Source organism: Parasteatoda tepidariorum, chromosome 8 (assembly GCF_982258835.1).
Source record: "Parasteatoda tepidariorum strain Cologne lab strain chromosome 8, Ptep-v5.0, whole genome shotgun sequence".
Taxonomy (NCBI): domain Eukaryota; kingdom Metazoa; phylum Arthropoda; class Arachnida; order Araneae; family Theridiidae; genus Parasteatoda; species Parasteatoda tepidariorum.
The window spans coordinates 61775305-61792834 of NC_141762.1; the positions used below are offsets into that span (position 1 = coordinate 61775305).

Genomic DNA, 17530 nt, shown 5'->3' on the forward strand with positions numbered 1-17530 from the left:
GCAGTTCGGAGTTACAGATAGGATATTTTCAAACTTTATTAGTTCGTCATAATGGCTATAGATACTTTTCTCCACTCTTATAAATGTATGCTAATGCGAACCTTACAATTGAAATATTAATTTTCGACAACTTAAACCAATAATATATACGAAGGAATTTATAATTTAATTGTAAGGTTCGCATTAGTTTACATTTATCAAAGTGGAGAAAAGTTTAACTTTTGTGTTAAAATCACCGTCAACAAAGTCCGACATTTCAACATTCATCAGATTTCAAGCTACATTTTCAACATGCAGAACGCACCTCTACATGAAATTCTTCAAGGAGCCGGAATTTTGGAACAACAAGCGATAAACTCAATTCTACCCGCAAATGGACAACTAGAAGATACCGTCATTGTCAGAATGCTTCTCCATTACGCCGAACAAGCTTACCCGACCGTCAAAGTTGCCGTACTTCACCCTGAATTTGTCGCACGCTTCTACGTTACAACAGCGAATGGCGCTTATGAAGGAATGGCTCTTCTCAACGATATCAGCGACCAGAACAAGGCTTCCAACTATCTATACGGCGTTCAACAAGGATTCGACGTGCTACTCATTCCCATTCACAAGAGAGCTCAAATGGATAGAGGCGAGCACTGGATGCTAGGAATTTAAGAAGCAAGCTATGGAGAACGTCAACTATTAGTCTGCGATCCAGTCGACAACCCGCTGCCCATCGATGCTGTTTTGAGAAAAATACTGCGACACGTTTTGAATACCGTTATTACGAATGAAAAGCTGAAAGGATGCATCGTGAAACCTCGCAACGCTTACAACCACCAAGATGACGCGTCTTCCTGCGGAGTTTACATCGTCTTTTATGCTCGACAATACCTCTCTCATCGACGCCTTTTCCTGGACAAGAATTTTCAAGAAGCGGATGAACGGAAGCAAATTTACGAATTCGTTGTGAACAGTGACCAATTGAACATGTCGGGACCATCTCAAGCCGCATCTTTCACATCTTCGACCAATATGCACGCTTTGAATATCCAAGACCCGATGATAACGCCGTTGAGCCCGACAAGAGCAGTCAAGCAGCGTAGCAAGGAACGAATCTCGGATATATTGATGGAACTTAATGCATCTCAACGAGTAAAATACCGCGATTATGAAAGACGTAGACGAAAAAACGAAACAATGAGGGGCCGCAACATTCGCCTAGAGGAACAACTCCGCCGTAATGAAAGACTCCGTAGAGCTGCGAAATCTCGGCCTGCGTCAACCTACAAAAATGCTGCAGCTTCCGACGTGGAATATCAAAGTCTTGGTCCATTTAACGTCGCTTGCATCCACGATGGCGCTTTGCATTTCCCAGAAGAAAGAGTGAAGAACAAAATACACGTAGATTCATTTGGCGACTGCTGCTTACATGGAAGAATCAAACTACCAATGCCTGAATTTCCAAACGAATTAGCGCTTCTATTTGCACGACAACACCGCCTATCGGAAGAATTCCACAGAAGGATCCGCAACATCGACGCCTGCTTTGCACTTGCCTCATTCAAAGTCGACGACGAAAGAACCGTCAATCAACATGGAATCTACGCGTTTATCGCCGGTGGTCAAGTCCATCACAAGATCAACCTGGCAACGCTCCCGACTCAAGACCCGCAAGGTGGATTTGAACAGCCGAAGTTTGCCCAAATGTACTTCATGGACCCGGACGAGGCTACAGCTGCGCGATCTGAGCTCAACCGAGAGTTCAGCCAAGAACTATTGCAACTACTCGAGGAGATCATGCGCTTTAACAACCCGTTCGCCCAATCGTTTATGATGATGAGAGAAGTGATCGAAGAAACCAACCAACGCGCAATCGCAGCCGGAGTACAACCGCCCAATGTCCACCTCGTCTTTACAAACCGTGAAGGCGACGATCCTCGACGATTCAACGCACCAGTTGTAAACGAAATAGCCACAGTCTTGACTCTCAACGCCGATCAAAGCATCCCAGAGAATGAAATGGTCTTGCGAGAACGCGGAAAAAAAATCACGCAGCTAAGCAACATCGATGGTCGCGTCGAGCATTTTACCTACCAGCTTTTCTACCCGAGAGGAACTTTTGGATTCTATGTTGGAATGCCGCTGCACACGCCTTATCCATCAAGAAATCATGTTACACGCGCAGAATTAGACTGTAACCGACTCGCCTACCGTCCGAATTATGCCAAGCCACTCCCGATCGATTGCACAAATGCAGGAATAGATCAACGATTGGTCGAGTTTAATACACTTCACTTTGGCGGACGCTTACTCCAGCAATACGTGGTCGACACCTACATTCGCGTCGAAAGAGATCGCATACAGTGGAAAAAGAGCCATCAGCGTGAAATTCAAGCCGAGAAATACGCCGGAGTTCACAACATGCTCAGAAGCTTGGCTGCGCAAAAAGATGCTGCAATTGGCGAAACAACCATCTTACCGTCATCTTTTCCCGGATCAACGCGCTGGTATAGCTCGTTCACCAGGAGTTGGCACTTGGCTCCGCCTTCATCACGTGGTATGGGACGATACTATTTCACTTTTTTTGGGAGAAGGTTGTGAGCAATCCTGAACAATCTTGCTATTTGGCGATCGTTTGGCAAAAATAATTATTTCGTAAACTTTATGTGCATTTTTTTAACAATAAATATTTCATAAATTTGATGATATTTTGCGCCATTTTTTATGATATTTCTTTCTTTTGAGTGAATAGTTTGTCCTTTATGAGACATTTCGCTGGGAGAACAACAGTTTTTAAATTTAAAGTATATTTAATTAGCTGGTGTAACAAAAGGTATAATAGCAGATGATAAAGCAAAGTAAGGGACTGAAAAAGAATTCACTTTTTGTGTTTGGCGCAAATTAAGGGTTGTCTCAATTTCAACAATGGAGATGTTTCTCTTCTAACTCCAGCGCTGAAATGAACTCTGCGTCCGAGAAGGTGGAGCCAAGTCTCAACTCCTGGTGAACGAACTATACACCGAGAATTTCGAAGACTCCATGGCATTAGTGCGAAGATTTGGATCACCCGAATTTTTTCAATCAATCCTGATACTTGAAGAGGACCTCGCGGAAGATTTCATTCGAGAAGCAAGACGCACTGGTGGTTCCATAGAAGAAGCGATAAAGCGTGCCTACCGAATCATCGCGCATAAGCTGAACACCGAAGCTACCGAAGGCCGCAACTTCCGATACTGGGTGCAGACACATGGCATGGAAGACATCGACAACTATGAGCAAGATTTGGAACACGATATGATCGACGTCGACGAATCAGCAGCTATCGGAGACCGCATGTACCAGCAACTCAACGAGAAGCAGCTGAAATCGTCGACACCATAATCCAAGCACTTGAAGACCCGACTCCTGCTGCGAAATGCTTCTTCATAGATGGACCAGGAGGAACCGGGAAGACATTCGTCTACAGCACGCTGTATCGCATCGTTACCGGAAGGCTTAAGAAAGTGAAATGCATGGCTTACACCGGGATAGCAGCGATTCTTCTACCGAGTGGTCAAACAACCCACCGAACCTTTGGCTTGAAAGTCCCGCTTACATCCGACTCAAGATCATCCATCAAACCAGGATCACCGAAGGCGAACGCACTCAAAGGAGCCCACATGTGTCTGATGGACGAAGCTCCGATGATGTCAAAATTCGGCTTGCACAACATCGACGAACTCCTACGCGCGATTTGCAACAACATTCCGTTTGGAGGCAAAGTCATGGTGCTTGGTGGCGACTTCCGACAGTGCTGTCCAGTTCAACAACGTGCCAACAAAAGCGAAATACTCGACCTTTTGATCAAGAGAAGCCATCTGTGGCAACACTTCAAGACTTATTCGCTCGAAAAGAACATGCGCGTTGATCCCGAAGAAGAAGAATTCGCGAAATACCTGCTAAAGCTCGGCGACGGGGAACTCGAATGAACTCGGTGAAATAGAAGTCCCAGAAGAAATTCGCTCTGGTGGTAACCTCATCGATGAAATCTTCGGACCATGCCTCAGAAGTGGGAACTACGAAGCAATGAAGAATCGCGTTATTCTTGCACCATTGAACGACGATAAGGACAAGATCAACGAGCAAATTATCGCTATGCTTCCAGGCGAAGAGAAGACATACACAAGTTTCGACTCGGTAAAGGATCAACATGAAGGGGGAATTCAATTCGCGCCTGAATTCCTGAACTCGATCAACATCGCCGACTTGCCTCCACACAATCTGAAGCTCAAGAAGAACGCCATCATCATGCTTCTCCGAAACTTGGACGTCTCTGAAGGAATGTGCAACGGAACACGATTGATTGTCACCGAACTTTGCAACAACATCATCAAGGCTAAGATCATCACCGGTGAACACGCAGGCCGACAAGTACACCTTCCAAGGATCACGCTCGACTCCAGCAAATCATAGCTTGGCGCAACTATGCAACGGCACCAATTCCCAGTTACTCCAGCATTCGCCATTACGATACTCAAGTCACAAGGCCAAACATTCGAATTCGTCGGCGTGCTTCTCCTCACGACGGTCTTCGTGCACGGAATGCTCTACGTCGCGTTTTCAAGAGTCAAGCGTCAAAGTGCGTTGAAGGTCCTGCTGCCTCCTGAGAATCCAACCCACACCCGAAACGTCGTATGGAAGGAAGTCCTGAACAAGAGAAACTCACCAGCCGCACCTGCCTCTCCGACAAGAAACTACCTGGACAACATGGAAAACTTCGCAATCGATGATTAATGTTTATTATGTTTATGCTGTTATAGGTTTATAATATGTTTCTTATGTATGCATATATGTTTGATTTTTCTAAATAAATTTGTCAAAAATATTGAACTTGAACACACTTCAATCTTTACACTGCTCACTTTGTACCATTTCTTTAATTGTATAATTTTTTGTTATCAATTACATTTTATTTCCTATGACTTTTCAAACTTTACCTTTGTATAGAATAGTTCCCCTTTCCAAACTTTGTTTAGATAGTTTACAATGATGCATTTTAACCGGTTATCTTTTCACCAATGGTTTCACAAATTTTCTTATGGCATGTATTGTTTTGATAAATCACAATTGAAAATTTAAATCTTCGAGTTAGCTTCGATACCTGTTTTCTCCGAGCGGAGCTCGGTCACCCGCTGGTAGTTTAAAATCATAGTTTTCCTTTAAATGTAAGGCACTTAAACTTCGGCTTTTTTTTTTATTTTCCTCGGTGACAGAGCTTCGAAACACCACGTTAAAAACTAATTAAAAAACAAACAAAACTTAATGCAGTAGTAGACCATAATCTTCGATGACCATTTTTTTGCGAAACATCAAAACTTATGAACAACTTTAACTACAGTAATAAAATATATTTGTGAATTTTGTGTCGTTTACTATTAGATCATAGTCGCTGCTTCCAAGAAGAATTTTATCTAAGGTTCAAGTACTTAAAGTTAGCTAATTAAATCAGCATTAAAAACTTTTCATATGATAATTAATCACTTTTTTAATCAGCATTAAGTGCATTTGTTTTAAATATATTTTAACTAAGTAAATCAACATAAAAAAACTATCCTCTAATAATAAATCTTTTTTTAATCATCAGATGGTGCATATGTTTTAAACATGTTTTACCGAATCAAATGAACATTAAAAACTTTCCATATAATAATTAATCATTTTTTTAATCATCAAAATGTGTTTTAAATAATTGGTATAAAATACTTTATTTATTATACACCGAAGAGCCATTACATTATAAACACCCTGCTAATAACATGTAGGACCACTTTTAGCCCTCAAAACTGCTAGCACCCGCCTTGGCATTGATTCCACAAGGTGCTGATAGGTAGTCTGAGGTATCTGGTACCAAGCGCTCACCAACTGGTCCTGCAATTCCCTCACATTGCGAGGGGGTAGGGTGGCTGCACGAATTTGGTTTTCCAAGTAGGACCACAAATGCTCTATTGCATTAAGGTCAGGTGAATTTGGGGCCCAAGACATGACTTGAAAGTCACTGGAGTGTTCCTCGAACCAATCCATGACGATTAGACCCTTATGACATGGAGCATTATCCTGTTGGTAAACACCATCCCCCGCAGGAAAAACTGTTGCCATGAATGGGTGAACCTGGTCTGCAACTATGTTCAAGTAGCTTACAGACGTCAGGGTGTGTTCTATAAGTATTATGGGTCCTATTGTGCCCCATGAAAACATTGTTCCTGGGCGAGAAATCATGAAAACCTTGGTGAGCTCATTGTTATAGATGGAGGGTGGTCATAATGTAATGGCTCTTCGGTGTATATGTAACAGTAAATTTATACCTAATGAATTTCATATATGTTCATTTAACCTGTTCATTTAATATCGAACAATTAGTAAATAACAAAATGAACTAATATTATTCTTCTTCTAGTAGTAAAATAATATAGAAAACAATGGAAAAACACGAAAAAAGATTGCAAAAAAGGATGCTTTTTCCAGCAGTACAGAGTGTCCAAAATATGAAAGAGGATTTGAAAAACAATAAAAGAAGAACGGAAGGAGATCAATAGTTACGGTTTAATACTACATAACAAACTAAATAATTTATTCTCACAAAAGTTCGTTAACAAATTGCGCTGCTATCTAAAGAAAACTATAAAAGGATTTCGGCAAAACCGCCACCTGCATTAACGGTCTGACGCAGTCTGTGTAAAACATTTCCATACGTCCGAACAAAAATGTATTGAGGATGGTCTCCTAGATTAGGAATGGGCATTGTTGACAAGTTTTTCTAGACAGTAGCGTCATCTGTAGACGAGCTTTGTAAATTATTTTAAAATTAGTGCAAATGGAAAAATAGGTTCCCTGAGCAGAACGCAGAAACATTCCATTCTTCATTCATTAAATTGACGGTCATTTTTGGCACATCAGCATTGACAAACACAGTGGTTTTGAGACTCAGAATTCATTTTTTAACACTTCCTAGGCTTACGAAAATAAAATTTTATTCAAGTATTTCAAACTGTAGGGTCCCCTTCAATATCTTGTTCCTCCATGTTATATGCCCGTAATTCCCTTATTTATTAAGTATTTAATCAAAATGTTGAATATTTTTTGTTTTATTTCATTCTTTGAAATTTATTTTATTGAACGAAAGTATACGAATTTTATATTTTAGCTTGTAAGTATTTTTAAGTTTTAAACTTTAAAACATATTTAAATATTTAAAAGATTAAAACACTACCACCTTAAAATTTAAAATTTGATAGCTAAGATCAATAAAACACATTTTAATGAATAAAATAAACAAAAATATTTCTCGAATATAATATATTACAAAATATTACAAAAATATTAAAAAATTATGTAAAACTATATACTAAAAAGCAGATAAACTTTCCTATAGATAATTCCTCAAGGAATAACATGGAGGATGTTGAATCTCTTTACTAATTGAACAGGACCTTTAAATATTATCTGGATATTACGAAATTAAGAATTCGAGGTTTTAAAATGCCTATTTTTTTTAAGCATTACACTCAAAGTAATGTATGTGTTTACATTTTAAATGCGATGAAGCATGTATTTACTTTTGAAATAAAATAAAACAATATTAAACTCTTAAGTATTGAATGATAACTTACAATTACAGTTGTACAGCAAAAATTGTCTCCGTATTTTCTTTTATTATTGCTATATTCGTAATTAATTTTAATCAAAAAATGCATGTAATTTTTTTAAAAAGCAAAATAGTAAAAATGTATTCTTTATGCATCATACTTCTGTATTTTGCAATTAATTAATTAAAGTTGTTCGTTAAAAAAAAGCGAAAAAATCTCTTTAAAACAGCACATGTATATTTTTTTTTTATTAGGAATCTTGTTATTGTTGTAATCTAATTAGACGCTTTTTTTATTATTTTCCTATAGCAGATATTTTTGAATTACATTATTAATGAGTTATGTATATGTGCTTTTTGGAGTAGGCACACTTCAAAGAAAAATGTAAGCTAATGAGCATTCACTAATTATGTGCTTCTAATTTAAATGTTGACTTTATTGAAGACTGCCGTGTCGAGATTTAATTGGATTACATTTGAATGAATAAATCGCATTTCTAAACTCTTCAGATAGCTATTTATTTCATTTTTCGAGTTATATCATTGGAATATAAGTCATATAATTAAAACTTAGTGCTAGATAACTTGAATATTTTAATGAGATTATATTCGGAGATTTTATTTCAATTTGTTCGATATTTCAAGAATAGAGACAAGTTTAACTGATTTAATAAATTAGATCAAATTTAAAAGAAAAAATTGTATATGCAGTGCTTACAAGAAATCTCAATAAACTTTATTGAATATCATTTTGGGTAATAAGTGAACAAGTGGGCTCCACTCCTTAACAAGTGAGATCCGTCCCCTGTTCGCTGACGTTCCCCAACCCCGAAGATTACTATGCAATCATCCATGGTTTACTTAGCAAACCATGATTATTTCACTCACTACTAAGATAAACTCGTTAGAAATGTGTTTTAATGAAAAAATTTTAAAATTTAAATCAATTATTAAAATCTTTAAACTTAATTATTTTTTAAATAATTAAATATTTCGTCAATAATGAGTTGTGCAAATAAAGAGTTTCAAAAAATTAAAATAAAGGATTTATTAGATGAACTTAGAGAAATAAAACAAAAATTATGGCTTTTAAAAACAATTACTATTAAAAATTCGGAACTTCGTTAGAAACACAATTATAAATTTCAGAACTTTGAGCTGCCACTGCAAAGCTATCAAATAACATAACTGTTATAAAGTTAAATTGAAATTAATGCCTTGTAATAGAATAAATGTTAATTTTGCTTTTAAAAGCAAAACAACACGACTAATACTAATTTTTCTGCAAACAACAATTACAATGAATAAATTATTATTGGACCTGTAATTAAAACATGGCACTCTATTGATAAGAACTATTTGCTTTTAAAATTTCAATTCCTTCCAACTTATAGCACACTTCGTTTAAGCTTTTCTTTGTTTTCATGAGAAAAGATTTTTAATTCGGAAATTTATAAACTTGTATGTTTACGTTTTCTTGCTTATGACAGCTCCCACACTAGATATTTCAATTCTTTTTCAATAACATCGAAAAGAAATGAAAAAATTTTTGCGTCGGGTAATAGAAATCTATAGTGAGATTTTGCCTACTACAATGCCATGTATTGAAAGACTTACTTGAGATTATGTTGCAAATTAAAACTAGAGTTGTGATAATTTAAATAAGAAAATAACTCTAAAGCGTACTTTTTCTAAACAAACAGTTGCATTAAAAGAAATAAAATTTAAGACTTATAAGTCGTAAATATAAGGGGAGAGGACCTTTAAGATATTTTATGTTATTATTAATTAATTTAACGATTAATTTAAAAAAATTCAATTGTGAGGTAGGGTAAACTAACCAGTGAAGGAACACTTAAGCTTCGCTTGCCTTTTAAAAAATCATATTAATTTCAAAATTCGTAAATTTAGTTAAATGACAGTGTCAGCATATTTGTTACTAATTGCAAATTATGTAAAAACAAATTGTAGAGAACTTACATAATATTGTTTTAAGGCTTTGGAGGTTCAAATAACAAGTAGTAAATATTTAAAAACAAGCCTATTCTCGAAATTATAACATATAAATACTTGGAAAATGTTAACTTTTTTTTGTAATCATGAATTGAAAATTAAAGTGTCAACATATTAACACATACTGTTCATTTACTGGGAAATCTATGACCAGTAAAGGAACATGCCTGTTCCCTCACTGGTTAGAAGTGGTTTTTCGTATTTTTAACATACTTTTGATGCGGAACATCACTAAAGGTACAAGAAAATTAAAGTTTATCTTTTATTTTCATTAACTTAGAAAAAAATCCAGTAAAGGAACACTTGCTCCTTCACTGGTTTTTCATCGTTTGGTGAACCAGTGAATAAACACCCCCTTATCTCAGTACTTTATTATGCTATGATGCTTAAAAAAAAAAAGCGCAACTTCAATAACTATATTTTGAATTCTCTTTTTCACAGTGAGAAAAATAAAACTACTACATGCAATTAATTCTACTTCAAACATATAAATACAAACACTCACCTTATGATTTTTTCAAAGAAACAAGGTGTTGCAGAGATAATAACAAATTCAAAAATTTTTCCAGAGAAGTCTATTTGACCAGGTAATCCAAAATATTGCTAGATGACTTCCTATTGTTTGGCAGTAAGCTATTGTTACCAATCAATCTAAAGAAAAACCTTCAAACTCTTATTATTAATCAATATATATGAAATGTTCCTTCACTGGGGAGTGTTCCTTCACTGGTTCATTTGCCCTATACACAATTTTTATTAATTCTAAAAAATGTAATTTTGAAAGCAAAAATTTAAAATCTGAACAAAATCGGAAGAATACTTACTGGAAAAGTAAAAAGTAAAATTCAGAAAGGTAATTTAGAAAGATAATTTAGAAATTATTCAACCAATTTAATCGAATAAAAACAAATTATTTTTGAATTCGCAAATTATGAAATTGTCAATACTAATTTTTTTACAAATAAAATAACAAGAATTTTTATCATCATTGAAGTAAACAATTAAAAATTCTTTCACATTAATAATTTCTCCATTAATAATTTTTAAAAAATATTTTAATCTATTTTTCATCAAACAATTTTATAAAAATGTGCTTAGATAGTTTAATTTCATTACTTCCAAACTACTTTAATTTCATTACCATCCAAATCTATGGCATTTCATGCAAACATATACAAAACACCTTTCTTATCATTTAAAACCTAAATTAGTACATCCCTTAATCTTTTCTTTCAATAAATAAAATATATAAATCTTTATCTTTATTCTTCTAAGAAAATTATCCTTCTAGCGAAAAGAATAAAGATAATTTTTATCTGTTATCTTTATTCTTTTCATTACACAACATTGACTTAAGTGCAGAATCAATCTATTTTTCTAGATACAATTACAAAACCTTCCTAATGCATATCTATAGGATTCGAAAACCCTTACATGGTTACTAAATATTTTGTTCTTACTGAAAATATACTTCTTCTCCCACTTTTTTTTTTTTTATTGAAAATATACTTCTTCTCCCACTTTTTTTATTGAAAATATACTTCTTTTCCCACTTTTTTTTTTTCAATTGGAAATATACTTCTTCTCCCACTTCTTTTATTGAAAATATACTTCTTCTCCCACTTTTTTTATTGAAAATATACTTCTTCTCCCAATTTTTGATTCACTTGAAACACTGTAATTAAAAAAAAAATATTACTGTAAAAATTACTTTATGATATTTCATGGTAAAAACAGATTTTAGGACCAAGATATTACGCATGATTCACCCAAAGTACTTTAAACCATAATTTGATCCACAATTTTTTTGCAATGTAGGAAAAGGAGTCACATGTTCATAATGTCGAATCCACTGCACTATTACACCAAGTTATAGTAGATTTGATTATAGGTATTGCATAAAATGAGATGAGTTTTCCCAAACTGTGAAGACACATGATATCATCAGATGATTACGTTCTTGCGTACTATTTCCAATTTTTTATCATAGTCGTTGCTAAATTTTTCGCATATTTTATGCAGTTCCTTCATATTATGTAAGTGATCTTTCATCGCGTGAACCACTGACCATCTGGTCAAAAGTTAAACTGTTAGAATTAAGTACATGGTTAGAAATTTTCGGTAATGTTAAACAATAATATCTTTCAAATTTTCTGTAAACTTATGGTTCAATTTAGCATGTATGGTGCTAAATTGAACCACAATTATCGCACTTGTTAAACTTGCTTGCATGATACAGTGGTTCACCTTGAGAGGAAATATGATTCTATTTAACACCTTATTAAGGTAGCAGTAATTCTCTGCAGAGTATTAAGGTAATGGTATAATGTTTCAATGTTTTTTGAGTATGTAGATTAGTAATGACCATAGTGACCAGTTTAGTACATACACTGTTAAATAAATCCGAATCAAATTATGGTATCAAGCAGGGCTCGAAAAAACTCAGAAATTTTACCCGTTCCCGAGGACGGCTTATCTAACAATGTACCCGTCCTCCTTCGAAACTAACCTGCCACTTCTAAATAAATAAAACTATAATTTTCTCTTATTTATTACAAACATTTATATAGTACATACAATCAAAATATGGCTACTAGCCATAATCAAGACATAATGGTCATTCCTCATTAAACTCGTTATCAATCAATTAATATCAATCTAATTCTTATCAATCTAAATCATTACTCCTTTATTACTGTTCTCTAATTTATTTAATCCTTTATCAATTAACTTTGTTTTCCCAGATCAGGCCTACTATTACCAATTAATCATCATCAGTCCGATAACTAAAATAACACACTATAATGCCAATCTCTATGATGAACGCCTCCACATGTTGACCCACTCTTATTTTTAATAACAGCAATATATTTTTTCCCCTTCTTGTGGTCTTCAATGATCTTGTTTACTTAAATGGGTAAGTAACTACTTCAATCATTTAAATTGTTAACCTAAATAGTCCTCTCAATAACAATAATTTAATTAACTAGTTTCATTAATAAGTTAATTAGTATTAAACAAGTTTAATACTACTGTTTACTATTGCTGGCAATTTAATCCTGATCAATTGCAATCCCTTATTATTACATCATTTTACCTTAATTGCCCCATTAGCTAGATAATCATTTTCAACTCTTAATTGACTAAGATCAGTCACTCATACCAGCTTCTCCATAATAATTAATGTCCCATCAATAATCCTCCAAAGCACTAAATAGCACACAAGTTCATCCAGTCCCAAAATCTGCATTAAGCTACTTGCAAACCCATAAAAACCAAACACTACAAATTCACTCTAGTTTTACATCATGGCAAACAACACACAAAAAATGCACAATAAGTCCATCACATGCATACAAATAAACCTAAACAACTGCAGAGCAGCAACTGCTCTCTCAGCCAGGTTCATACAGGACAACAACATAGAAATAGCTTTTCTACAGGACCCATATAAACAAAACAACCGCCTACATGGCTATCCTAATCAATGGCAAACGTACCACTCTAAAAATAAGGAGGCATGGCTGGTAATCACAAAATGCATACCACTCAATTTTCTTCCGAACACCCAAACAGCTGTCTTTGCTAATATAAAAACACAATCAGGCAATCTTGTCATTGGCTCGCAGTACGTTAGACCCCACGCAGACCTGTCCGCAGCACTGGATGAGTGGAAAGATCAAATAACCGGCTATCCCCTGGTTCTATGTGCAGATCTCAACGCCAGGTCCACACAGTGGGGCTACAAACATACAGGCAGTAGAGGCGACATCCTAATCGATCATATGATCCAACACGACCTGATCAGGCTAAACACACACAGTAACCTTTCTACCTTTTATACAAGCAATGCACAAGGCAACCCGGACTTTACTATTGGTAACCGCGAGGGTGCAACTTTAGTCAATGACTGGTTCATAAGTGACGAACATACTGCGAGTGACCATAGATATATCATTTTCAACGTAAACCGAGAAACTATTCAACCAACAACCAACAGACTTAAAACAAACTTCGGTAACCATAAGAAATTCACACGACTAATTAAAAACAATGCATACAGTCTCAACAAGGAATGCGAAGCAGCTGCAACAGCAACAGAACTAGATAATTACACCAAACAACTAATAAATAATGTTACCAAAATCTCAAAGCAGATCTACAAGCTAAAAACTTCCAAGGCTCCAACCAAGCCAGCATGGTTTAATAGCAAGCTAAAAATCGATAGGAACCGACTAAGAGCTTTATGTAAGAGATACAACAACTGTCAGGACCCCACACTAAAAGTACAAATAAAACTGGAACTAAGCAAAAGCAAAGCAAATTACAAAAAACAAATCAACAAAGCAAAAGAGCACTCATGGAAGACATTCTGCAATACTCAAACAAATAACTACGGGGCTGCGTTTAAAATGGCCCATAATAAACTCTTCAAGCCAACCGACCTTAAATTACATATTCCTAATATTAGTCAACCAACCAAACAAGAGGCAATGACCTTCCTCACAAAACATCACTTCCCTGACAAAGACGCAAACATATCAGACCAGCCTCCTCGAATACAAAACAACACTAACACAGAACCCAGGGTCGAGCAAAACGAGGTAAAGGATGCTTTATTCGCATTCAAAACAACAAAAGCCCCAGGTCCAGACGGGCTGGACTTCATGATCTGGAGAAGGGTCTTTGATGCCGACCCAACAATCTTAACTAACTGGGTCAATAAATGTCTGGTGCTTAACCATTTTCCGAACAACATCAAATCAGCAACAGTAGTTTATTTCGCAAAACCAAGCAAAGATCTAACACAACCAGATGCCTACAGGCCCATATGTCTTCTACCAACAATAGGGAAACTCTTGGAAAAAATTATTTATCAGAGACTGATCCATCACCTGGAAAAAAACAACAAACTCAGCGACTGCCAATTTGGCTTCAGAGAAGGCAGATCGACTGAGTCGGCTCTAAAAACTGTAATTAGCGAGGCCAAAACAGCCAAAAAGAATAAAAATTGTAAACGGCAATACTATAAATCTCTAATATCGGTCGACATCAAGGGCGCCTTTGACTCCATACAGTGGACACACATAATACACAGATTAAATTCTATAAACTGTCCGACTCAGCTCACAAACATAATCAACAGCTACCTCTCACACAGGTCAGTTGAGTTCAACGGTGGTACCGATATAACTAAAATCGATATCTACAAGGGTTGTCCACAGGGCTCCTGCCTAGGACCTCTACTATGGCTTATCATTGCGGATATCTTTTTACAACAGTTCAAACACGACCATGTTAAAACACAAGCTTTTGTAGATGACTACAGCTTCATTGTCTCAGGCAAAACAAGGAAACACCTAGAATCAAATGCTAATGAGGCAATGACGCAATTCAGCAACTTTTGTAAGGCACAAAGCCTAAAGCTGTCAATTAACAAGTGTAACTACATCACTTTTAATAATCCTTTCAAGCAGAGACAACCAATAATCAAAATAGACGGTAACGCAATAAAACCGGAAAATCACATCAAATACCTAGGTATAGTATTGGATCATCATCTAAACTACCTAGAACACATTAAATCACTAAGAACAAAAGCCACAACACTACACAACAATCTCATAAAACTAGCCCCAAGGACCTGGGGCATTAATACTAAAATGCTCAAGCATTGGTACAAGACTGTAGCAGAAAAGGCCTTTACGTACGCTGCAGCAGCTTGGGGTACGGAACTAAATAAAACCGCGATCAAAGAACTGCACAAGGTGCAGCGGCCCCTACTAGTCAGAATAACAAGATCATTCAAAACAGCACCCACACCAGGTCTGAATGTTCTGGCAGGTTTACCGCCATTGCACCTGCAAATCCAAAAAGAAGCACTACTAGCTAACACACTAAGATTCAATCAAGAAAACACACAATACAATATAAAAGCGGGTGATTATCAACAAAAGATAAAAACACATATGGTCCACCCGGCCCATAAGACTAGCCATAAATACACTAACCTACCAACAAGTACTAATACTAGCAAAACAACGACGGTACAAATCTACACCGATGGCTCCAAAACAGACAATGGCGTGGGAGCTGCATTCTGTGTTTACCACAACAACCAACATACAGATACATACAAATTTACGTTAAAACAAGAAAACACAGTGTTTCAAGCAGAGGTTTTAGCCATCACAGAAGCCATCAATTGGTTAGAGACACACAGCTGCAAAGATGCAACAATTTTCACAGACAGTCTGGCTAGTATACACGCTATTAGAAAAACGAAACAAAAAGACCCACACGTGGCAACAACACAAAGACAACTAGAACACCTAGTCAGAAAATGCAACACACAAATACACTGGGTGGCAGCGCACACAGGTAACATAGGCAATGAAGCAGCGGATTTAGCGGCTAAAGACGCAGCAGCAGGTCACGGGATTCCCAGCGGTGTTCTGCTTCCACCATCGAGCCTGAGAAATAAACTTAAAAACATCACACAAAAACTTGGCAAGCATACTGGGACGAAAATGAAAAAGGCTATACAACAAAATCATATTATCCTAAAGTAGACACAGACCGACTCATAGGCCATCCAGCAGCAATACAATTCCTTACAGGACATGGCTTCTTCCCCTCATTCTTACACAGGATGCAGCGAATAAACACAGACACATGCCCATGCGATGACACAGGTACCCCAAGTCACTACCTACATGACTGCCCACTAACTGAATCATACCACCTCAAAAAACCCAATGAACAAGGCAGAACGATATTTGCAGACAGTTTCAAAAACAAGCATATTATGCAAAAACTAATAAATATTCTAGCCATAACCAGAAACATCACAGACAATATGTCATAAACCTTATAATAACTTTGTAAAAATACTGGCAGCAAATACAATGTTGAGGTGTCAGGGCTCCAGGCAAACCATTGCTGCAGCATAAAAACACACTCTGGCCCCACCCCTGACCAGCAAGCATTTGGCAGGCAGTCAGTCAACACAAGCTGTTGTCCGTGAGGCAAATAAAATTTTAAAAAAAAAAAAAAAAAAAACTTAAGCTCGATCCACACAAACAAGAGATGGCTTAACTGTCTATAAACGCACACACAATAAAAAACAGTAATCTATATCATGATCCGCTAAAACACTGCCTCAACTACTACTCATAAGAAAAATAGGTAAAACACGCAACACAACATAAACAAAACATACATACCACACAAGCCTCACCACTGACCCTGCTCCCAGTCCCTGGGGACAGACAGTGAGTCCGGAGCTTTTCAGCTACCCGTGATGGCCATTTATGTTAAATGTTTAAAAAAAAAAAAAAATTAAAAATTAAAAAAAAAAAGAAAAAAAAATAATACCTGTGACGTGGCTAGCTATTTTATATTGTACTGTTATTGTCGATGTCCATTCTTTGTGGCTGTAATGTAACGCTGCTAGTTATCTATGTAAAATTAAATTGTCTCTACTAGGCCGGGATAGCCTGGTCAGTGGGGTGCCGGGCCCATGTCCAAGAGTTCGTGGGTACGGTCCCTGCTGGTCGAAGACTCCCCGTGTAGTAAATGGTGACTGATGCACGTTAAATCTGTCGAGTCTCAAAGTCCTCCATGTTCCCATAACAAATCAATACCTCTGGGGGTACCGATACAGAAGTTTCCTTGTCTTCTGGATTGGTTCAAAATTACAAGGCTACGGCGTTGAACATTTGTAGTCGTAAACCCAAAAATTGGGTCGACTGTTCAACGGCGGTCATAAAATAAAATAAAATAAAAAACATTTATATAAATTGTACAATGAATTAGTAGTTACTAGGATTACAAATACTAGGATTACATTACACAGTAATAAGAGAAATACTAGGTTACTAATAGTAAAGCCTAGTATTTCTATAA

General features: G+C 36.3%; 1 protein-coding gene across 1 annotated transcript; it reads left to right on the forward strand.

Moving 5' to 3' along the window:
• The first annotated feature begins 4053 nt into the window (after positions 1 to 4053).
• On the forward strand, positions 4054 to 4440 carry LOC147806193 (ATP-dependent DNA helicase PIF1-like). Its single transcript, XM_087149582.1, has one exon. The coding sequence runs from the start codon at positions 4054 to 4056 to the stop codon at positions 4438 to 4440; it is 387 nt and encodes a 128-aa protein (XP_087005708.1).
• Positions 4441 to 17530: the final 13090 nt, after the last annotated feature.

Bases quoted from the DNA above. Each gene is read 5' to 3' on its own strand.
- LOC147806193 (XM_087149582.1), top strand. From the start codon at position 4,054: ATGAAGAATCGCGTTATTCTTGCACCATTGAACGACGATAAGGACAAG.